Below are 24,101 nucleotides of genomic sequence, written 5' to 3' on the forward strand. Positions count from 1 at the left end.
CTAACTTCCTCCAGGAGGCTTACATTAGGGATAGTCATTTCACCAGTTTACTCCCAAGTCTACTCTAGGTCCCGGGGATGTTTGGGTTTTTGTCGTTGTCGTTTCCGTAACAAAATGTTTTTCCGGGGTGGGGGTGTTAACCCCATGCCCAACCCCCAACTTGGAGGACCAGGTGCTGACTTTTGTCTGGCCTCTCTTCCGAAACCTGCCCGGCAAGGTAGAACCTGCCGGGGGTTAAACCCCTGCCGGTATAGCTTTCAAGAGTCATTGAGACACGCAAGCCTCTCCACCAATGACAAGGTACCAGCACAGGGGAGGGGGCTGTCTATATAGGTAAGGGGAAACCCTCCCCTAAGCCACCATTGGTTCTTGTGGCCAGACTACAGCAGTTGATTGGCTGCTGTGGCTGTCAGTCAATGTCTGTGTCCAGCTGTGTTCACCTAACATACATGGAATACCAAGGAAACCAAGAAAAAGCTGCACTCAAAACTATAACTGAAGACAGCAACTAAATACATGCAGTTAAATAAAATACTCACACAGCAAACAATAAATTAACAAATTAACTAAAGACAGCACAAAACACAGCATAACACTCAGCATGACACTTCTCTGCAGACATAGGCATATAATACCTGATCAGGTTGTTGAGCAGCACGGATTGCGCAATGAAATGGTCAAGGTGCACTAAAGGGCAGTGTGGCCTCCCTCACTTGTCTGTCTGTCAGCCAAACGGGCAACTAATAACTTTTCTCTTCCTTTCCAGCTATTCACTCACTGCCTTTCTCTTGCCAGACACTTTCTGTCACTCCCCCTCCCCCAACTCCACCATCCTCTACACTCTGTCTTTCTCTCTCTCTCTCTGTGCCTAACTCTATCCCGCTCTGCCCTCACTCTGCACTACTTAAACAAATTCCTCTCTATTTCACTGCGTGCACTGCAGTGTCAGTCGCATTGGTGTGTGGTCTACAGAGCCTCTAGGACTGCTTCAGAATGAGAGAGGAGAGCAGGTTAATGCGGTGGATTTGGTGGACTGTGGTCATAACGGCGTTTTTCCTGGTGGGGTTCATAATAGGTAAGTTTCTGTTTTTACATCAGAGAACTTGATCTGGACAGAAATGTAATTCTTTAGCTCACTTCAAGTTCTCTTTGAAGAAAAATCCTCCATTTATCAACATTGCGACTGTAATACAAATGTAGTACTACTTGTATTAATCACTGAAGGAGTTGGCAATTCCATGCTTAATGACTGTCAGTTGCATGAATGGAAATAAAGAGGAGTAATACTCTTAAATAATCCTAATTTTTTTCCTGCCTCATGTTCTCATTGTTGTTTAATATGAATCTTAATCAGGATGCATCTTACATCGTCTCTTTACTATTAACATGCTGTCTGATCAATAATGCCCCAGAGCCCATGGAGGTATTTTCTAAGGGGTATGATCACATGTGCACATTGAGCAACCCCAAACATTGTGACCTTTTTTCTAACTCATTTCTGTCTTTCTTTCATTCATGATCCAAGTTTTTCTCTCTTTTCCTTCATGTCTTTCATGCTTTGTTTATGTATGGACGTTATAGCATTGATGTATGGTTATGTGTTTCTCTGTCTTGCATCCATTGTATCCATGTGTAGTTGTTGGTTTTGTTTATGTGTGTGTGTATGTGTGAGTGTGTGTGTGTGTGTAAAGCTGCGGCTTTTCAACAGTCTGCCAGATTTCACATTAGTATGGTCACAGCAGGTTACACATGCAATCTATTAACACATCTGTGTTTCTAACAATTTATAACACTGTGTGATGTGATGCCTCATTTAGCTGGCAGAGGTGAAGTGACCATGTTATTTGCCTGTTATGATCTACCATGATTAAGTATCAATCAGAAAAATGTAGTAATGTAGTGTGAATGTGAGTAAGTCTACATATTTTCACCATCTTTGTTGATCTTAAATTCAGTTGATCTTGGCAAAAGTTTTTTTTTCCACACATGTGAAAGCCAGGTCGTGAAATACTGAAGCCCTCACTGTAAGCTGACTGCTGTACTGTGTGCTGCAGGCTGGTTTGCAAAGCCAACACATTCAAACAGTTCTGATGACAGTGCATCCAGCCGCTATCTGAGAGAGTTCCTGGATGAAATGCGACCTGAGAAGATCAGAGAGCATCTCAGGTACAAAACAAATCTTGGGTGTGTACCGGTCAAGAAGTTTGATCGATACAAGAGGCAAGATGGGCCATTTTCATTATCTCAATGGTTACACACATTGGCATAGGCCCAAATATTTAATTATAATGGGGATTTCCGCTGATCCAAATTAAGGAAGACTGTTCAAATTCAAAGACATTTTCTCTGCATTCAGTGTTAGGATTAGCATGACAAAACCTTTGTCAGCACAAAAACATGTTAACAGATGTATGTGTATTTATGTGTGTATAGGTGCATGTAGGAGCTGATCTCAGGTCTTATTCCCTGAACTAACAAGGACGAACACAGTGATATACATGTTGTGTCTCTCTTGGATTTACTTTTGCCAAAGGACATTTTCTTTTCCATGTTGAACAACCAAGTAAAAATGATTTATGAATGTAATACAAACACTTTGATACTTTATAAGCAAATTGACAGAAAGTGGAAGAACATCAACCCTATGAATGTTAATATTGTGCAAATGGAGGGATAGATTAGAAAATGGACACATGAGCAGCAAATACTAACATAACTAACTAACACTGGAATTATTGTGTCCTTCGACACACTACTTAGTATAATTCCTGTGTTATTTATGTATGATGGAGAGGGTTCTTTGGTTTGTGAGTCATCTATGCCGCAGAGAGGGGTGAAATGAATTATTAGGATCTCTGGTAAGGGCCATACCACTAATTACAATAGGTACTTTAGCTCCCCATCCTGCTCCATGGCCATTGGTATGTACGGTTAAGTGACAATCCTAGGGCACTTTTGTTATGGAGGACAGTGTTACACTGTATTGCTGTTATTTGTAGCCACTTAAAACACTGAAATTTTAAGAAGAAGCATCAGTATAGCACCTATAGTATAGGTTGGCCACACACTATCTAATTATGGTTCCATCTGTCTTTAGCAAAACACACAAACCTCCACAATGTGTAATAAATTATTAGCACTCTGTAACCCTTGCCTTTTTACTTTTTTACCTTAGAACTAGGAAGGAGATTAATATCAACCACGTTACCGCAAAATGGCTCCAAAATGGATGTGGCTGACACTGTATGTGGAAGAAAGAAATTTCTTGGCCCAAGGATCAGTTGATGTTGGTGGTGATTTGGTTCTGCCATGAATATCACATTTCAGCCCTGCATTATTCTGTGTTGAAGTGCTGGTAGGAAAGTCTGACAATTAAGATTTTGAAGTTGGCTGGTAGCTGTGGATGCTTATTTTCTGCCAATACTGCACACACAGACACAGTTTAAAACATTAACAGGGCGTTGCCCAGAGTTGTAACCACAGTCTTCTTCTGCTGATCCACTGAAAATGGAGTGGGAGTAGTTGGAGGTGAAGTGCCTTGCTCAAGGACAAAATTAACAGAAGTAGTAAATAGTAAATGTTGATTGATTCCTGTTCCCCACCCTCATTTTTCCAGCCATCCAAGAGATTCAAACTGGCAACTTTCCCCATCACAAGCCCACTTTTATGACCTATAGGCTACTGCAGCCCCTTGTCACCAACTGCTGGCATTGTCTCCACAGGAAATTTACCCGCTTGCCCCACCTGGCGGGTACACAGCAGAACCTGGTTTATGCTGAGCAGATCAAGGAGGAGTGGCTAAAGTTTGGACTGGACTCAGTAGAGATGGTACCCTATGATGTCCTGCTGTCCTATCCCAACAAATCACAGCCGAACTACATCTCCATAGTCGATCAACTAGGCAATGAGGTACATGCACACAGAAGACACACAGCTGAACAAATGTACATAAAGTCAACCCACAAAGAGAAAGTCAAACACAATCAAGTTGAATTAATACGTATGAACACAAAGAAGCATGCAATCAAATGCACACATTTAGTAAAAATATGAACTCCACACAAGCATAAACAAAAAGATGGAGTAGCAGGTAAAACATGCCTTCACATAATTTTAGTGTGTGTTTCTATCAAACACCTATCTGGCAAAAGCCTCTGCACTTGTGTCTGGGGAGTTTAGAGTCCAGTGCTGTTATTATTCTGTGCTCCCAGCTATTATTGTCTTAGGATGGAAGCTATACCCTCTGGGGACAGCAGTAATCAGCACCTGGTTATTGTGCATCTACCAGCCATATTGTCTCAATAATCATACACATGTATTCACTGTGTGATACCACTTTTAAATATGTTTTGAGAACATTTTCTGTTACTAGCCTACAGTATTTTAATATTGGAAGTGCTATAAGGTACCCAATTTTCTAGAAAACATGCCCTGTTGGGACTGAAACCTCAAAGCAATTTTCTTTTGCATATGAACAGTAACACCAGTCTAGTTTAACTTCTGGACTACTTTCAGGGTGGGTAGATAATGTGTACTGTGAGCAGTGCAAAACAGCCACATGCTGTACGAGGACACATCACCCCTCACAGTTATTAACACTTACTATTAGTTCTGAAAACTGCAAGGCAGGTAATTCAGGTCCAAAGTCCCTTTATAGCCATGCAGAGAGATAAGAGCATAGCAAGAGAAATAATGTTCTGTGGCACAGAACAACAACCCAGAGCAGAATACTGTATCGAAACATCAGGATTTATGAAAACGGAAATATTTTGAATTTCATCTAATAACTGCTCACTGCATTGCGCAAGCTTGTTGCCAAGCAACACATCCCCTCTGTGGCTGATATTTTTGATGATGGCCTGGTCAGTCGGACACAGTCCTGACCTCCTGGACAGAGAAAGCTGCAGACACTTCTCAAGTCAGTTTTGAGCTTTTCACAGCAACACAGACACCGAAAATCCTTCAAAAGCCCACTTTCAGCAGACCAGCTGCAAGTGGCACAGTACTAATTCTTAGTATTTGATTTGCTCAGCACACAGGCTCTACTCAAACCATATGTGAGATTTTGTTCTGAGCACCTGGAGTACTTACTAGTGATTTTCCTCTCCTCTCCTCTCCTCTCCTCTCCTCTCCTCTGCTCTCCTCTCCTCTCAGGTGTTTAACACTTCCTTGGCTGAGCCAGTTCCAGAAGGTTATGAAGATGTGACTGATATTGTACCTCCATACAGTGCCTTCTCTGCAAAAGGACAACCTGAGGTACACACACACATACACACCATTTTCAAATGCGCACACATGAACAGACATGTAACAAATACCATCATCTTAAATTAACAAGATTCGTAAAGAGCCAGGCTTCTGGATTGAGTTAATTCAGTGTTTTGATTACTCACTTTGATTACTAATTCTGTAATGACAATTTAGTAAACAGGGAAAAAAAAAATAAAAGTCCTCATGGAACAGAGAGCAAAATACAAACAAAAATGCTTGGAGTGTCTGGGTATTTTTTTTTTTTTTTCACATTTTTTTCCATTGGCCAGAAAATGTTGATTTTTGGGTACTTTGCACTGCAGCGTCGGTAAAGATGCCCGACGATGACCTAACCACATCACCACCCATCCAAAACACAAACACATGAAACACACTCTCACTTTCTGTCTGCACCTCTCTCAGGGGGATTTGGTGTATGTCAACTATGGTCGCACAGAAGACTTCTTCCAGTTGCAGAGGCAGATGGGCATCAACGTAACTGGGAAGATTGTCATCGTCAGATATGGAAAGATATTCAGAGGGAATAAGGTAGGAAACTGTACAGGTCATAAATCCATCTGTGAACCCTAGGAGAGGATTGCTGTCAGCGACAGGGTTCTGCATGTTTAAGGCAAATGTAAGTGTGTATCATAAAACCTGTTACATGCAGAAATTTTTGGCTAAAACTGCATGCTGGAGCTGAGTTTAGACTTGACTGCTGTGTGTTGTGTTGTATTTTTTTGGACTTCAAGCATTGGTAGCTTGTAACTGTTTCCCCTTCTCTCAAGTCTTCTCTGTTAATGCATTTCAAAATACTGGATTACCATGAGATTTATCAAGGACAACAATGCTCTGTCTCTATTTCTCTTCTGTGTCTTCCCCTTGCTTCAAATTCAAAGCAAAATAAGAGAAATCATATAACAAAACATAGTAGCATTAGCGACTATGTTTGCCCATCTACAGAAAAATATATGAACTGCACAATCCAAATAAACATCTGTAATAAGAAAAACAGGTATCGAAATACATTGTTTTAAGAATATTAGTCACTCCTGTCTCTGATGGGATGTCTAGCATGTCTGGCAGCTGGTGTGGTGCACTCACACTCCTCTGCAATAATTTGAGTTGCATGTAAAGCTCTTTGTCTTTCACTCTCTGTCAGGTGAAGAACGCCATGTTAGCCGGAGCAAAGGGAATCATCATGTTCTCAGACCCAGAGGATTACTGTGCTGCTGGAGTTCAGGTATCTTGCATCCTGCTACCAGGTGTAGTGTAAATTTGTGGATACATCTATATTGTTATAGAGTGTGTGTCTTTGTGTGTGTGTGTGTGTGTGTGTGTGTGTGTGTGTGTGTGTGTGTGTAGCCCTACCCTGATGGCTGGAACTTGCCAGGCGGAGGGGCCCAGAGAGGAAACGTTCTCAACCTGAATGGAGCTGGAGACCCTCTCACACCGGGATACCCAGCTAAAGGTGTGTGTGTGTGTGTGTGTGTGTGTGTGTGTGTGTGTGTGTGTGTGTGTGTGTGTGTGTGTGTGTGTTTGTTTTGGAAAGAGAGAGAGAGACAGAGAGAGAGAGAGAGAGAGAGGGAGAGAGAGAGAGAGAGAGAGAGAGAGAGAGAGAGAATTGTAACCACTGACTAATTCACAGTGTGTGTGTGTGTGTGTGTGTGTGCGCACGCGCGCGTGCATGCATGTGTGTGTGTCTAACATGGTCTTGTCTTTCAGAATATGCATACCGACACAGCCTTGAGGATGGAGTGGGTCTTCCCAAGATTCCAGTGCATCCTATTGGCTATCATGATGCAATTCACCTGCTGAAGTAAAAATATATATTTTATTTTCCTTTCATTACATTTTATCTTAAGAGGTATTACAACACCTAATGATGCAGAGGTTCAAAGCAGCGTTTTTTAGACTATATTTACCTTAAGTCTGGATGCCAAGGTAAAAATTCTCATTTGGGTCCTTAATCCCATTTTTTGCCGCATCGTTGCTCTGTCGCTCTGTCTTTGTTAGCTGGTTCACCGACCTCTACAAGTGTGCCAACTCTAAAATATGTAGTTAATTTGATCATTTTCTTAAGGTATTTTTGTTCTATCTGTATGAATGCAAGGTGAAAGACTGCCAGATCCACATTTTTAGGGCAATGCTTTTAAACTAAAACTTAAACTGGGACAAGATGGTTAAATTTAGGCATGGCTTTTAGCAGTAAGCATCTGGGCTCACTTCAACCTTGATGTATCTTGGTAAAAGAGGCAGGACAATTCAAATGAGGCAACTAGAGGATAAAGGTCAGAGGGTCAAACACAAAGTAGGGACCTGCACCCGCATGACAAATAACAACAATAACAACAATATTAACTGACAGCCATATAGTCATGAATTTTCTCCACAAATGTCACAAAAACATGGTGTCAGAGCACTTTATGTTGACTCATTGACCTGATGAAATATTGGCAACACGCTACTATGACATGAGGCCCCCTGGTGGTGTGGTCCCAGACTGCAGCCTATGCAGCCCATGTGGTCGCTAGGGCTAGCTCCATACATTTGCTAGATGCAGCTTTTAATCCAAGGTGCACTATGGAAAATTGTCGCGGCTTGATTTAAGCTAGGATTTTTTGTACTCACATGACAAAAAATGGAATAAGCACAGAATTAATCACTGAATTGAGCCATGTAGATGCGACCGACCAAAAATAAGCCCCTTGCGTTTTAGGAATTTGTATTATAACACTTATCTTTTTTCTTTGTGTGGTTGTTATGTGACTGTACCAAAAATTTCTCAACTATTGTGGTACAGATTGTTTAATGGATGGATGTATAGTAAAGAGTACATGAATTTCATTCCATTCAACAGGAATATGGGAGGACAAATCCCACCCAACAACTGGAAAGGAGCTCTGAATGTCTCCTACAGGATTGGACCGGGTTTCACTGATGACTTCAAGACTCAGTAGGTGCTTCCAGCGGAGTCAAACTGATCAACTGTGTGAACTTCACCCTGTGATGCTTTCTTTTGGTGGCTGTGTAGCTCTTTCCAATCCATCTTTTTCCAAATCCCTCTGTCCCCTCGTCCCCCTCACTTGTTTGTTCTTTACCATAACACTGCTGTCCTTACCCCGTGTCTCTCAACAGACAACAAAGCAGTATTTTAAAACTAGACTCTTGCTCTTGCTCTGTCTGCGTCTCCCCTCTTGTTGCTCCTTTTCCTCTGTTTGGCTTTAATGACCCACTGGCAAGTAGCCAACAGAGGCATAAAGGAGGCCCTTGTATATCCTGTGTGTGGGAGAAAGTTGCACACACACACACACACACACACACACACACACACACACACACACACACACACACACGCACACGCACACACACACACAAATAAGCACAACCCAAGTATGTAGTATGGACCAATATACAAACAGAATAATGGGGGTTGTTTTGTGCCACTGAACAATTGATTGGCTTTGGGTTCGTAGATCAACACGGTCCATAACAAGCAGGAGAGTCTGGTTTACGTTGTCCTACTTCCAACTGCTGCAAAACTGACTTCATTGCCAAACACTTTCAATACTGAACTTGTAGCAACAGTTTCAGTCTCTCTTGTCTTCCTGTTCATCTCCATTTGATTGCATGACGAAGGAATACCAACACATACGGAATACATCAACCCACTCACCAGAATAAAATGCTGCCGTTTAGCCACTTCCGTTTGCTTCGTTAACCACCAAAACTACTTGTTTAAGGTTAGGACCAGGTCAAGGTTAATATTAATGCTTGCTAACATTTCCTAATAATAGCTAGCTAATATTTGCTAGCTAAAATTGGCTAAAAACAAACAAACAAACAGGGGACTCAACCCAGCCCCAGGTTTGAACTTGACAGCGTAATATTTCAGTGTATCCTTTGTTTCCAGGAAAGTAAAATGCCATTATTTTATCCTGGGAAAAAAAAAACAAAACAAAAAAAAACCTTGTCTGAGACTAGCTTTGTAATTATTAGAGCTGTACTCACATTATCAATAATTCCTAATCCTAGTCTTCTCTTTTTAATATGTTTATCCTTCTGTGTCTCCCTGCATATCACTGCTTGCTCCATCTGTCTCCTCCAGCAAGGTGCGTATGAACATCCAGACCAACAACCAGGTGACCAGGATCTACAACGTCATTGGAAGGATCCGAGGAGCCCAGGAGCCAGGTAGAGAAACCCAGCCAACCAATACCAAAATCAAGATACTTTCAATATTATTATGACAATTATTGTTAGTAGAATTGACGTATTTGTTGTTGCACTATTGTTTTTGTTTGAAATTTAATAAATGAAAAAAAAATTAAATAGGATAAAAAGATCAAAAGGCACTTTGATCATTGCGGCTTGAAAAAAAAAAAAAGCTCCTATATCCAAGGGCATCAATAATTCAGAGGCTTTAGACTGCCTCAGACACTGAAGGGAGCTTTGTTCACACTTGTCAAATAAAAGTAAGCTTTGAACAAGCAAGACAAAATATGACACTCTTTCTTTCAGCCTGTCTTTCGTCGCTTTCTTTAGGATCTAGTTTTGTGGATTAAAAGTTGTGTGATGCAGTTGACATTTTTAGGCCAAACGGATGGATAGCAAATGTCTGATCCATCTATCTGATAACCGGAAAGAGAAATGAGGGAAAAAAGGTCTCAAAGTCTGTCTCTCACTACTTGTGTCCCTCATCCGCCAACATTTCTGGCTGTGGCTGTGGGTGTGTGCAGACCGCTATGTGATTCTGGGAGGGCATCGGGATGCCTGGGTGTTTGGAGGCATCGATCCCATCTCTGGTGCCGCCGTCGTCCACGAAACTGTCAGGAGTGCTGGCCGCCTGCTCAGCAGAGGTACGTCTGTGCATCTGCCTGCATCACAGGGAATGAGTGAATTAGTGGGTGTGTATATGTAGAGTTGAGCCCAGCATCAGGCAGTACTCTGTATGTATGTATGTGTGTGTGTGTGTGTGTGTGTGTGTGTGTGTGTAGGCTGGAGGCCTAGGAGGACAATAGTATTTGCCAGCTGGGATGCAGAAGAGTTTGGACTGCTGGGATCTACCGAATGGGCAGAGGTAACACGCACCACAATACACACACAGCATACACACAGCATACACACACACACACACACACACACACACACACACTGAGCACACTGCTCTCTTGTCAACAGGATAATGCCAAGCTGCTGCAGGAGAGAGCCGTGGCCTACATCAATGCAGATTCTGCAATAGAGGGTGAGTGCATGTGTGTGTGTGTGTGTGTGTGTGTGCGCGTGTGTGCATGCTCTGTGTTTATTTTACCTGCAATTTTTTTGTCTTGAAAATCTATTTTTTTTTGTCCTCAATGTTGCCGATAAGGCCATCCAAATAAGCCACCCAAATTACGGTTATGAGAAAGTGTTTTACAGGCAACTATCAGGGCAAAGAAGGACCATGAGCATATGCATTTGTGTGTGTGTGTGTGTGTATGTGTGTTTGTGTGTAAATTCCAGGCATGTACACACTGAGAGTAGACTGCACGCCATCTCTGCACACTCTGGTGTATGATATCACCAAACAGGTGAGTACACTAATACACACACAATCGCACAGGCACATGCACAACACCCACACCCATACATGCACACACCCGCACACACACTAACGCTGTTTTGAGTAAAGAGGCAAACTATGGGCACCAGTTATGAAGGTAGCTGAGTCTGAGCGTGCACCACTTGTTAAAGCTGAGTCCCGATCCCATTTGCTGCATGTCATCCCCTCTCTCTCCCCTGCCTTTCCTCTCTCTCTCTCTCTCTCTCTACTGTGACTGTCAAATAAATCAGATTTGCCAAAAAAAAAAAACAACTTCAAACAAAGAGGCAAACTATACAAGTAAAAGTAAGCAAGTTCCCATCTCTTACCAAATCTCTCTCTCTCTGCTTCCCCTCTGTAGATAGCCAGTCCAGAGGAAAGAGAGGAGGGACTTTCTCTGTATGAGAGCTGGCACAAAAGAGATAATTGGACAAATGATCGTGATGCTCCGAGGTAAGTCACAAACATTGATACCTACACACTCTAACATCTTTATTTGGTCCAGAGCAAAAGTGCATACAGAGCACAAAACTTCACTGTCTATAAGCACTTGAATCAGAAGCTTTTCCTTTTCACAATGAGCAACAAGCTGTGTTAAACCAAATGCTAAACAAGTAGAGAACAAAGCAAAGATGATGCACGCCAGTGGAGAGTGAGTGTTTTAGAGTGATGGCCACAGTTTTTTTTTTTTTTTTTTTTTTTGGTTCATGTTTTATTGTGTCTCCTCTGGAGCAACTCAGAATACAAATGTGCAGCAGGGAATCAACAACACAAATCACGGGCCAGTGCTTACAAAGTTGTAAAAGTTATAAAATGATCATTTCAATCAGATCAGGTTGTACTGACATCTACTGGCTAAAAAGATGTCACTGCAGCTGTGATGTACTGTAGGCTGATCTTGTTATCTGTGTCATAGGTTACCTGTTTTGCTATGATTTGTTTTTCCATAGGTCAGCCAATAGCAACTAAGCAAACTGAAACAGCATGATTGTTTAAGCACTAGATTTCACTCCAACACTCCTCTGGTCTACCCTTTAAATCCGTTAACAACCAAAACAACAATTTTTTCAAACCACATCTGCTCCAAATTTTCAGCATGTTCATTTATGTTGTCAGACAGGAGTTCTATGATATTAGTTTTCACTTCTCAGTGGGATTTACTGGACCTCAGACTGACTGGCAAGTCAGGGTCCGATCTTGCCCCAGCTCTCCCCTGATGCACAGGTAGCTGTGATCAACAGCTATACAAGGTTGCTAACACGTTTTTGCTGAGATGGCCAGCGCAGACCTTAATCCTTGTCTGCTCTCTTAATTAGATCAACTTTTAACTTTGTCAAACTTGACCAAATGTTGTGAGAATAATTTAAACACAATCCTCTCACAACACTTTTCACTAATAGCTTGTAAGACTTATGGCTGCACATACTGAGGCATATATGCAAGAATGGAAACAGACTACAAGAGCTCTAATTAAAACATCTCACAAACGTGTGGCTTTAAAACAGTCGTGTGCAAATGTTGAGCAACTCTGTTGGTCTTACTTCTGTAATCCATCAATCAAACAATCTCTGAATCAATTAGTCAGTCTTCAGTTAATTGGCTTATCCAAATATCCTTTTCCTCCACCTTCACTGTGCTGCAGAATCAGTAAACTGGGCTCAGGCAGTGATTTTGAGGCCTATTTCATCCGTTTGGGAATCGCTGCTGGCAGAGCCAGATATACCAAGAACAAGGTGAGGCTTCCTGCTAAGTCAAGGATCAGTCTACAAAAACACTGGTTTGCCCTGAATGAGGTATTTATTTCAATGTTGTAATGCACCATTACATGCATATGTCAGTGTGTGTGTGTGTGTGTGTGTGTGTGTGTGTCCACACTGTGTGCCTATACAAATCTCCACATGGTTTGCACTGATCTGGCTACACAAACAGCACAGTCAGGGAATTTTTTATGCACCATGTGAAATAAAAAATATTTGTGTCTGCGTGTGTGTTTTAATGTGCATGTGTCTGTGTGTGTGGGGAATGTGTTCACATGTTTGCAGTGTTTGTTTGTGTTTTCAGCAACATGACAGGGAGGTATTTACAATGTTGTGTATGTGTATATCTACACAAGTGAGTATACGTTTGCGTTCATTTAAAAAATCTTATCTGTGTGTTGGTGTATGTGGTAAATATTGATGTTTGCAAGTGTCTTTGCACATATGGATGTGTAACAGGCAGAGTGGTCTGATAGTCCTCCTGTGTAATAAACTGCTTTTTATTTTTGTGTTTGCGTGCATGTGTGTGTGTTTATGTGTGTGTGCCTGGCCACATCTCTAGAAAACAGAGCGATATAGCAGTTACCCAGTCTATCACAGTGTGTACGAGACCTTTGAGATTGTGGAGAACTTCTACGACCCTTCGTTCCGCAAACTTCAGGCTGTGGCACGGGTGAGGGGCGGGCTCATCTTCCAACTGGCCGATTCCCAGCTCCTGCCCCTCGATGCCAACCAGTATGCAGTCTCATTGAGCAAATATGCCCAGAGCATTGCCCAGCTGGCACAGATGCATCCTGAGGAGATGAAGATGTATGAGGTGACATTTGGTGAGTTAGAGATGTTTTTAGCACAACCTGAGAGAGGGACACACTGTTGAGCTGTAGCTGAGACCATGAGGGTGATCACAAATGTCTACTGTGCTCAGTGTAAATCATCTGTATGTCTTCCGTTTGCATCAAAAACCCCATGACATGATACAAGTGCTAGAACATATTTTGTGTACTCAGCACAAAAGTGCAAACATTGCCTGAGCAAAAGTTAAAGACAAATTTTTAACATAATATCATGTGAATAACGAATACAGTAAAGATGAAATTAAATAAACATACCTCAATTTTTCTTTTTGTTTAGTGCTTTGACTATTCCCGTATCTCCAGATTCCCTGTTTTCTGCAGTGGAGAACTTCACCGTCGCAGCCAGGGACTTCCATGATCGCCTAGAGACCCTCGACAGAACAGAGTAAGTCTACTGTTAAAAGTTATGTTCATTTTACAATAATGTTTTGCAAATAATGTGGTGAGGTATTCCAATGTGCATGTGCATTCAAACGTTTTAGTCTCTGCAAAAGTGTTTGCGTCTATAAGAAGGCCAACTAGGGTCTGCTGACTTGAGCATGTGTGTGTGTGTGTGTGTGTGTGTGCGTGCGTGTGTCAGCCCTCTGCAAGTGCGTATAGTGAATGACCAGCTCATGTACCTGGAGAGAGCCTTTATTGACCCCCTGGGATTACCTGGCAGACCTTTCTACAGGTCAGTTACACACACAGGAGCACCCGGTTCATGTGTGTGAGAGTGTATTGCACATCTATTTTCAGGGTCCTTAACGTAACAAATTTGGGAACCCCTCCTGCACAACACCTCAAATAAAACTGGCTTGAATTCTTTCCAAATCATTTTCCACAATTTCACAAAGAAATAGCACCATTTTTAGTTTTTATCCTTTGTTTCCTAAATCCCATTATTTTGAACTCCCTTTCCTGAGGCTATCTATTCTCAATTTTTTTTTTCGCTTTCTTTTTTTTTTTTTTTAAATGTATCTTCTTCCTCCTCTCCATTGTAAATAAACATAAGATGCTTTTTTATAATACAAAAAATCTTCTAAATGGCATGATAAAGTGAAAAAAATCTTTCAAGACATTTTCTGCTTTCATGGAATGAATGAGACTGAGCCTGTCTGAGTTCAGGCTGGCTAAAAAAATAAATAAATAAAAAGCATCAACCGCTTTCTAAAACCTATTATCAGATATTTACTACTGCATAATCCGCTTCTTAAATAACTTAAGTCTTTGATCTTCCTTATATATTGTACAGTTTATTCCTTTTTGCTGCACTGCAATTTTTTCCCTCCATTTGAACTTTTCATTCAGATTATTAAGATTAACGCAGCGCTACTGACAAATATCACATAGACGAACAAATTAATCTCTACTGCATACATACCTTTTATGGTGGCATAATACTCTCCTTCTGTTCCATCTCTCTGTTCCAGGCATGTGATTTTTGCTCCCAGCAGTCATAATAAATATGCAGGGGAGTCTTTCCCGGGGATCTACGACTCTCTGTTTGACATTGAGAATTCGGCGAACCCAGAGAAGGCCTGGGAGGAAGTTAAACGTCAAATCAGCATTGCAGCGTTCACTGTCCACGCTGCTGCCATGACCCTCACACCACCTGCCTGACACTCACACACACACACACACACACACACACACACACACACACCGAAATTCAAGCTATTAAGCAAGTGATAACTGCTTGCATGGTGACCTGAGTGAGCAATCACTTGATGCGCAGAGACTCAACTTACCACTTGACAGTTACTTCTAACACCTGGATATGGATTAAGAGAGAAGAGACAACTTTGCACATAAAACACACACACACACACACATATGTATATACATATGTATATGTATATGGGCAATGGACAATCATAATTTTCTGATCCAATGAGACTGTAAATCGAGTGTTCACATAAAAAACTTGAGTGCTATTCTCATTTCTTCTTCATTTTTGGAGAAAACTTTGGAGAAACCTTTTTATGATTGGCTAATGCATTGTAATTAAGATGCGGTAAAAATAAAAACCTGGCATCAGAGGAGAAATCAAGGAGTTGATGCTGGAAACTAGACTCTGCTCCATATAAGTAGGACAGTGTAGTGTTCTGTATATGGGTTCCAGAAATCCTGAGAAGAAAGGCAAAAAATGTCTGGACCTTTTATTGGTCATAAGAAAAAAAAACTGAGAGACAAAAGCATGGTGATATTTTTAATAAATTACTTTATTTCCTTGAAGGCACAGTATTTTGTGAACAGCAGAAAAAAAACACAACAAAATTTGACTGAGAAAGCTGCACACCATAAAATATCACATGCAATTTGTAACTGATTCAAACACACATCTGCAAGAGCTGTAGATTTCTGAATGAAAAGGCATGACCGCTGAACTCCTTTCGTTCATACGTTGGGTGAGTTGTTAAAAGTCATGACACACAAGGCAACATTGTGCGGCAACAAAAAATCTTCTCTGACCAATAAGTTAAAATCGCTGTTTGCAAAGTTGATTCATCTGTTAGACTGTTTGAAGGCAAATTACTGAGAAGTTTAGGGCTTTTCAGAAAAAATCAGGTGAAGGTCAGTCAGTGTCGAGCACCAAAACAAATGACAGTACAAATGTGTAGATGCAAAAACAATTACATTCTCAACGTGGAGAAAAAAATCCAAAGGCAAAGACAGAAAATGAAGCAGTAAAAATCTGACTGAAGATATTTAACCTGTAAAAAAGAGATGATTTCCATCTCTCCTGAAAAACTTTTATTGCTTCAGAGCAAAAGGTGTGTGCCCACAGTCAGTTACATGATCTAGCAGGTTTTTGTGGTTGGTACATTTAACTCTTAATGTGACTGGAGTCCAGATGTTAAGCACAGAAATAAACATATGAACAATGTAAACAGAAAGGGAGAAGTGGGGACAGGCAATGTAGGCAAAGATTTAAATAAAAAACAAGATGTATATAGCTACTAAAGTCACATGTTTACATGAACACAGCAAATAACTGCTACGACATCACATCTCATGATCAGATTTAAACTACATTGAAATGTCAAGTGTGTCCAGGCTCTTTCTTTCTCCGTGAGGCCACTATGGGCACCTGGCTACATGGCCAGAAGCAATAATTCAACACTCAAATACTGATTGTATTAAATCTTCTTGCTGTAAAGCAAAAGTCTCAGGGAAACACACTAACCTGTAATTATGAGTTCTTAAAACTTCCAGAAACTTTGGTATAAATCTTTACTCACCTATCTTCCCAACAAAGGACACAATGTGGCCACACCATCAGGAATAGCCTGATTTGGGCTCTGAGGTTAAAATGTTATCCATACGTTGTGGTGATCAATTCAACATTCAGTTTACAGTGGCTCCAAACAAACTGAATGTAGTGGGCTGAGGGCAGAGGGGGAATGAAGGGCAAGAGGAGACAATGTTTTAACATCTCAGCATTACCATCTCAGTCCATCTCAGCATAACATCTCAGTGTCGATATCAAACAGGGATCCTACTTAGCATGAAGGTAGCCCCAGGTCTCACTTGCCTAAGTGACACTGGAGGGGGATTATGGAGGCGGTTTTGAACACCTCAGATAAGAGTGCTGAGCAGGGACATAGAAATAAATAAATGCAGAATGGGCCTTTGGTTCAGGGCAAGTTAGAGTATGGCTTAATTCACATAGAATAAGGCAATCTGGCAAAAATGCAGATGCTCCCATTCATTTTGAATGGGAATAGCGTATTTTGGCTCCAGCAGCATGTGCTGCAGGGTGTCCTGGCAAAAAACTCAACCTGACGTCAGGATGTGGTGGCCAAACGTGTAACAGATCAGACGGGTAGTAAGATGGGGTTGACATGTCACACCTATGCACACACCTGCGGTAAAGTGTGGTATTGCCTGATTCTGTGTGATTTCAGCCTGTGTGGTTCTCTCTGCCATGGCCACAACTGTAGCATTCACTGATGTCGACAGGAGTATCTTTATGCACGGCAAACAGAAAACATTTTCTGTTCACACGGCTTCCTGAACTTTTTTTTTTTTTTTTTTGAAACAATACCACAGCTGAGGATTATCTGACATGGTAACTCTAGGTAATGTGCTGGTTTTGCTCCTAACGTTATCCTGAACTATCATGGTAAATACTGCTGTCTTAAGTAATAGTGTGTCACCAGTGCTGCTAATTACAGTCTTACAACATCCGCAGTCTAAACCTCAGCGACTCTTTATGGCGAAAATCAAACGGTTTGCACATTTGTTCAAATCATTAGTGGCAATATCTTCCATTGCCAATCTTTGTAATAATGCTTGTTTTGTTGCACTGGAACTGTCAATAAAGGTATTCAGTCAGCTCCCTGAAGATGGCTGCCAGTTGACCCATTAGCAACTACCCCTATACAATTAAGCCTCTATTCATTCCAATTCTGTGCTAAGAAAGGGGTGGCAGGGTTGGTTACGTTTGTTTGGCGTCGCCTTGCTCTTGACCTTGTGGGAGGGACGGCAGGTCGAGGCGGGCCCATGTGACAGGCTCAGCCTTCTTCATAACAACCTCCATCTTGGCAGCCATCAGGTTCACCACACTGCTGTTCACGTCCACTGTCTGCAGAGGAAAGAAACCTAAGTTAGGCTGTGTGTTCACCCAATACCTCACATCACACTGGCAGTGCTGAAGCAGAAACCTTAGGACAGACTACGAGACTGCTGAAGACACAAGGAGTTGAGCCAGAAGGCAAAGCTCTCAATTTACTGGTCGACCTTCCCCCGTGAGCACCGACTAGATTTTCAACATTGATTTCTAGCTGAACACTGTGTAATAGACTGGGCTCACTCCTCAGTCTGAACATCTAAGACCTATTTTCATCCTCATCCTCTGGAGAAAACATTTGAATGCACAAAACTCTTGTTTCATGGTAAAAAATATGGCTCAGAAATTGTACAGATATCACCGATAATTTCTTTTATGTTCACTTCTTTGTTTTTACTTTGACTTACCCCCCATAAGCTGATCTTCTGTTCAAACTCTTTATCTCCCTCAAACACAACATGGATATTAACCTGGAACAACGAGGGACAGAGTTATGAACCCATGAATGCATTTGTGAATGCATGTACATACAGTGAGAAAGAGAGAGAGAGAGGAAAAGAGGCAAAATTTTAAGAGTGCATTCAATTAATGCGAGTCATGAAGCCTTGTAAGTGTGTGTGTGTGTGTGTGTGTGTCTGTGTATGTGTGTGTGTGTGTGTGTTTTTACCGTGGTGCTGTTGGCCTCCACATAGCTGAGTTCTGGTAAAGAGTTCTTGGCATAAATGGAGATGATAACCTGGCTGCCTGTCTGGTGCCAATCAAACCTACATGGCATCACCTTCATTCCCTAGAGCGAGAGAGAGAGAGAGAGAGAGAGAGAGAGAGATGGCACCGGTCCACATAAGTCAACACCACATGACATTTCAAATGAGCAGACAAAAGATTTTATTCTTAGAGCTGGAGAGACAAATGAAAACTATCATTTTGCTAATGTTAGCATGTTTATTACAAAGCTGATTAACAATCACTTTTCACCAAAAGGTGCAAATATTTATGACAAGCATTTTTAAAACAAGCATTTTTACCTAAGATCTTTGTTTGCTACACGAAGCAAAAACAATTAAAACAATACAAATTTTTTATAAGATGCCTTCACAAGTAAAATTAGTAAAGCTAATGTAATGTATGCTATAGAAATCGCAAAGTAAAAGTGCAATTATTATTATTTTTTTTTTAAACTAATGTCTGTATTGGTTTTGAACTAATAATTGCACATTTGCCTCTCCATACTGCATTCCTGGGTGGCCTGGAAGGGGCTTCTCTCTCTCTCTGTGATCCTTGTCAAGATTGCTTCAGTCTCATGGAGTGTATGAGTGTGTGTGTGTGTGTGTGTGTGTGTTGTGCCCCCTATAAATATTATCTGACTCACCTGGTTGTGTTTCCTCCACAGGTGACTTCCTGCCGCGCAGCCTTGCTGGGACAGGAAGGAATTGAAGTCAGAGGTCTTCTTTCTGCAGCAGCTCCAATATTTCATACTGTGGACAAAATGAAATACACACAAATACATACGTTTCATAGGGTCAGTACAGCACAAATTTTTACAAACCCTGGACAAAACTACACACAAATGATGCCCTGGCCTGAATATGGGATAACTGTTAGGTAGGGGACATTTTCACACTGTTAACATTTATTTTGTGGATTTTTCAGTCACTCTCGCCACGCAGTGTACATTTCACCATTCTGTGACACCATTTTATGATCTAAAGGAAATTATCCATCAAACAAAACTAGTGTTTATTCAAAATATGTTATCGACATCAATTGAAAGTCCATTTTGTTTATCCAGGGTAGGTCTGAAAACACACATGTACTCTCCACAAGGACACGCACACATATAAATCAGCCATCACCAAGGTTGATTGTGGAGAACTGGTAAATTTAGACATTGTGTGTGTGTGTATGCACATGCAGTCACCCCTCATGGAATACGGGAACTCCAGGGTGGTGTTTGCAGACTTCTCCATTGCTCTCTGGTCCAGAGTAACACTGCATGAGTCAGAGAGTCACACATCACACAAACTGATCATCATGTCAGCTTTCTGCCACTGGATGCTCTGTGCTTGTGGTATATAAATATCTTATATGTACGTTCCTTTGGATAAAAGAGCCTGTCAAATGTAAACTGTAATTGTAATTTTAGATGTCCTTTGAGGCCTGGGAATAATTGCTTTTCCATCAACAGTTTTTTTAAGGACCAACAGCAAATGTCAAATAAAATTCGAAAAACGTGATTTAAAGTTTGTACGCATGTTTAAGGTGAACAAACTTGTGCTAAGTTGTGATGAAAACACATTTTCCAATTAAAAACAGGACATGTGCTTAGGATTTCATCATGTGACTGGTTGCTCTTTGACCTCTGATCTCAGACGGGCTGTCATGGCGGGTGGTGGTAACGTCAACAGGGACAGGGTGACAGATTAAAAATTAGAACATTCTATTGTCTCATGTATCCAAAGATTGTAATGGCGATATTAGACGAGAGACGGGATTCTGTCCATATTGGTAAAACTAGGTACAGGTACATGTAGCTAGCAAACAAACTGCCTGTCAGTAGCAATGCTCATATGACTCAACCAGCAGTAACATAACACCTATGTAAAGAAAATTCAATATTGATGGACTTACCTTTGAGCACCCTCCATTCTTACAGGAAGTCCCAACCTTCACCTCATCACCGTCTTCCTCTAGGCCAACACACAATCACAATTTACACTTAAATCCTCAATTTTACAGTCATGCTTTCATCAAAAGTATTTAAATTTCCATCTAACTCAGTGGTCATGTATATACCTGTACTGTCAGTGTGTCTATTGTCATCAAGCTTCATTTTTTCCAGAGCTTGTCTCAATGACGATGACACCTTCTGCTGCAATCTGACCAGGGGCTCGTCACCACTAGGACACACACATATAACAAAATATACTTTCTTGGTATCAGAGCGAGGGAGGACAGAGCAAGAGACTGAGGAGACACCAAGACAGAATAAAAACAAAAGCACAGTTGGGGAGAAAACAGTGCTGACCTCGGTCGGTGGATCTGCTCCAGTGGTTTGGGAGCTTGAATAATATAAGGGTCGCCTCGAGGTTTCAGTTCCTCCCCTATCTCCTTCCTCTCCCCTGAGGTCTTCACCTCAGGACGCACCGCTTCTGCTGGCTTCTCACTGTTGTGAGGACCCTTGCTGCAGCCCTTCAACACACACACACACACACACACACACACACACACACACACACACACACGTACATTGACCCACACAGACAAAATCATACACACATAACCAGACATATACACCAAAAAATACTAAATGTAATATTTCAGATATTTAAAGCTACATAACGCATCTTCATACCTTCAGACAGAAGACAGAAAGTAAATTGGCAGTTATCAAAATCAAGTTTCTTCAAGCATTTGCTCAATTTTTCACTTGGCATATCCATATTTTCCTACTTAGTCTACAAGATGCTACAGCTTATTTCAGTGCAGGAGGACAATTAGTGCTGGAAATCTGATGCATGGCTACTGTTTTCTGTTATCTGAAGTTTCCAGTAATTGGAAACCAGGCATTATGTATGTGTATGTATCGCCTGGTGGAGCGCGGCTACTAGGTCACTCCAGACTGCACACACGCAGAGGTTGGGCGCCCCACATGAGCAACAAGCTGTGCACAAGACATGACAGACACCAAGGGACAGAAACTGCCAAGCTGTGGATGGTTGAATGGATTTTTTTTAATCTGAATACCGACATGCTGTAGTCTTATTTGCCAAGATTTATTTTAACTAAAGGAATGGAGGACTGGCTCAAATGTGCACCCTTGTTAAAACACATCAATAGCATGTTATTTAACCTTTTAGTGGTTTGTGAATATTAAACACAATATCAAACAGTGAGTGTAGCTCACAGGCAGTTCAGAGGACCTGAATCCACACAAATGATCACACCTGCCAGTGTGTAGGTACTCACTGTAATACTGAGGAAGTCTGAGAAGTCAGTTGTGCGTCTCTTGCAGCAGGACCAACCCTTTAACAGTAGACAGAAAACATATTCAGAACAAGAGGAAAGAGAAAAAAAGAAGAAAGACAAGAAAAACAGAGTAGAACAGAACAGAACAGAACAGAAAAGAGCTTTACTGTCCATAAAAAATGCCACAGACTTCACACACTGAATATGTACTTGGACAACAATTAAAGGGTGCAAATGTACAGCAGCTCTATAGCATCATTCTCAGCAAAGTTTACAGAATTCCTTTCAAAGTGGATGTGAGAGACCGTACAGCGTTTAATCGCCATTAGATGGAAGGCTAAACTATTTTCTGACTATATCCTGTCAAATCACGTTGAAAAAGGAAAAGAACCCAAATACAACATAATTTTGGCTTCATACATGAATGCTGACCTCAGCTCCCAGGCTTCACTAAGTGGTTAACAGAGTTTCTGAACAGGCCAGATGGGATGTTGACATGTCCTGCATGGTTAAGCACTTTTTTAACCCACTAATTCCAGTTATGTTCTGGTAGCAAGTGCAGAGCTGATCAGTTACAATACAGTATAACCCATTTTTTTTAATGTTACCTCATTCATTTATTTATGTATTTACTGTGTATTAGCAATATGTCACCAGTACCAATCTGTGTTCCTGACCCACCTTGAGGGCATCATGAAACACCGGCACACCAGGATGGAAGGTGCAGGCATCTGTGTGAAGAAAAAAGATCAACAAGAACAAGACAGAGTTCACTGCTTAATTCAAAACAATAAGTTGTTCTGTAGGCTAAGTATAAATTAAATGTCCACTGCAGTGACATGGTCCACATCATCTCCCAAATCGCAATTCAGTTTTCACTACTGCTGCTATTCAGCTCAAACACCTAAGCAAAATCAGAAATACTTTGTAATCAATAGTATTCAAAGCACTGGTGAGAAAATGTCTAAAGATGACATATGGTTTATAGGTTTCACTCTAAGTCATAACATTTTTTTTTTTTTGAAATGGGATTTCTTAGTTCAAACTCATATCAAACAGCAGTCCCCTGTCTGAAGTCCGTCTATCTTTAAGTGTCCGTAACATTGGGAGGTGTAGAAAACCCTTTATTAACGTCAATAATCAAGTGAAAGTATAACAAGCCCTGAATCTCACGTTGCTCTATTTAAAGCAGCGATTCATACCGACCTTTAAGGTTACAAGACTTAACTTAGCGACATGGTGAGAAACCCTAAAGCCTTAACTTAACACTCCGCTGCGCTGTGTGAGTGATGTTTGTGGTTACTTAGCACACCGTCGAGGTTGTTGCCGGGGTCAAACCGTTGTCCACAGCCCTTGTTGTAGCATAACAAAGACATGCCGCCCTGTCGACGAACCACGCTTTAAAATCATACAATATGAAGCTAAACTGTAACAAATTGGTATTTAAATTATCTATTCGCTTGGACTACAACCACTTTTATTTGGCTATGACCATGTGCAACTCTCGGCTGCCGCAGCGCTTCGGGTTTCCACACGGAAATTCCCGGAAAGACATTCGGGAACTTTCGTGGATCCGTTATTTTGTCCCACCCCGATTCCGGGAAGACCCGCCTCCAAGTTACCTCTGATTGGCTAACCGTTACCATAACCCCGCCCTAACGCTATTCTATACCAACCTAACCAACGGAGGCAGCGACAGGCAGCGAGTATTGGCCAATCAGAGGCAGAGAAGGGGCTGCTCGTCCCGGAATCCCGGTGGGGAAAAACTGTCGCTTCGTTGACGGTCGAGAGCAAACGGCAACCGCACACCTCTGCAGATAGGACTGCAGTGTGGATTTGTTGCCTACATGTGGCAGTGTTGTAGTATTTGACAGTATTTGTGTGCATTGCTTCTCAAAGGTTTCCAAAAACTTCTCACTAAAACGTCAATACTAGGCTACTCCTACTCCTACTCCTACTCCTACTATTACTCCTCTTCCTACTACTACTACTATAACTACTACTACTACTACTGCTATAACTACTACTACTCCTACTACTACTATTATTCCTCCTCCTACTACTCCTACTCCTACTACACATCTCAGAGGTTGTTGATTTGACATTTATATTTTCATTTATACAGTATTTTTGTCAAC

The 24,101-nt window shown here is 41.3% G+C and overlaps 2 protein-coding genes across 4 annotated transcripts; one reads left to right on the plus strand and one right to left on the minus strand.

Annotated features, from left to right (window-relative positions):
• Nucleotides 1-969: 969 nt before the first annotated feature.
• On the plus strand, nt 970-15,314 carry naalad2 (N-acetylated alpha-linked acidic dipeptidase 2). Of its 2 annotated transcripts, none has more exons than XM_030066973.1 (20): nt 970-1,059; nt 2,055-2,166; nt 3,723-3,909; nt 5,155-5,256; nt 5,674-5,799; nt 6,413-6,493; nt 6,616-6,721; nt 6,976-7,069; nt 8,111-8,206; nt 9,359-9,444; nt 9,990-10,109; nt 10,248-10,330; nt 10,432-10,495; nt 10,753-10,820; nt 11,193-11,284; nt 12,474-12,564; nt 13,151-13,415; nt 13,746-13,827; nt 14,023-14,115; nt 14,855-15,314. In XM_030066973.1, exons 2-20 carry the CDS (start codon nt 2,135-2,137, stop codon nt 15,042-15,044), a joined length of 2,058 nt encoding a protein of 685 aa, XP_029922833.1. In that variant the 5' UTR covers nt 970-1,059; nt 2,055-2,134; the 3' UTR covers nt 15,045-15,314. The 2 variants fall into 2 exon arrangements, with proteins under 2 accessions (XP_029922833.1, XP_029922832.1); XM_030066972.1 differs by having other exon boundaries at nt 994-1,075.
• A 2,140-nt stretch (nt 15,315-17,454) lies between these two features.
• chordc1a (cysteine and histidine-rich domain (CHORD) containing 1a) lies at nt 17,455-23,393 on the minus strand. Of its 2 annotated transcripts, XM_030066975.1 has the most exons (11): nt 23,276-23,393; nt 22,645-22,694; nt 21,964-22,020; nt 21,023-21,186; nt 20,791-20,894; nt 20,626-20,684; nt 19,916-19,986; nt 19,367-19,472; nt 18,665-18,784; nt 18,401-18,467; nt 17,455-18,008 (listed from the first exon to the last, which is right to left on the minus strand). In XM_030066975.1, exons 1-11 carry the CDS (start codon nt 23,337-23,339, stop codon nt 17,866-17,868), a joined length of 1,005 nt encoding a protein of 334 aa, XP_029922835.1. In that variant the 5' UTR covers nt 23,340-23,393; the 3' UTR covers nt 17,455-17,865. The 2 variants fall into 2 exon arrangements, with proteins under 2 accessions (XP_029922835.1, XP_029922836.1); XM_030066976.1 differs by lacking the exon at nt 21,964-22,020.
• Between the last annotated feature and the right edge of the window lie 708 nt (nt 23,394-24,101).

The sequence above is a fragment of the Myripristis murdjan genome, chromosome 13 (assembly GCF_902150065.1).
Source record: "Myripristis murdjan chromosome 13, fMyrMur1.1, whole genome shotgun sequence".
In the NCBI taxonomy this organism is placed as follows: Eukaryota; Metazoa; Chordata; class Actinopteri; order Holocentriformes; family Holocentridae; genus Myripristis; species Myripristis murdjan.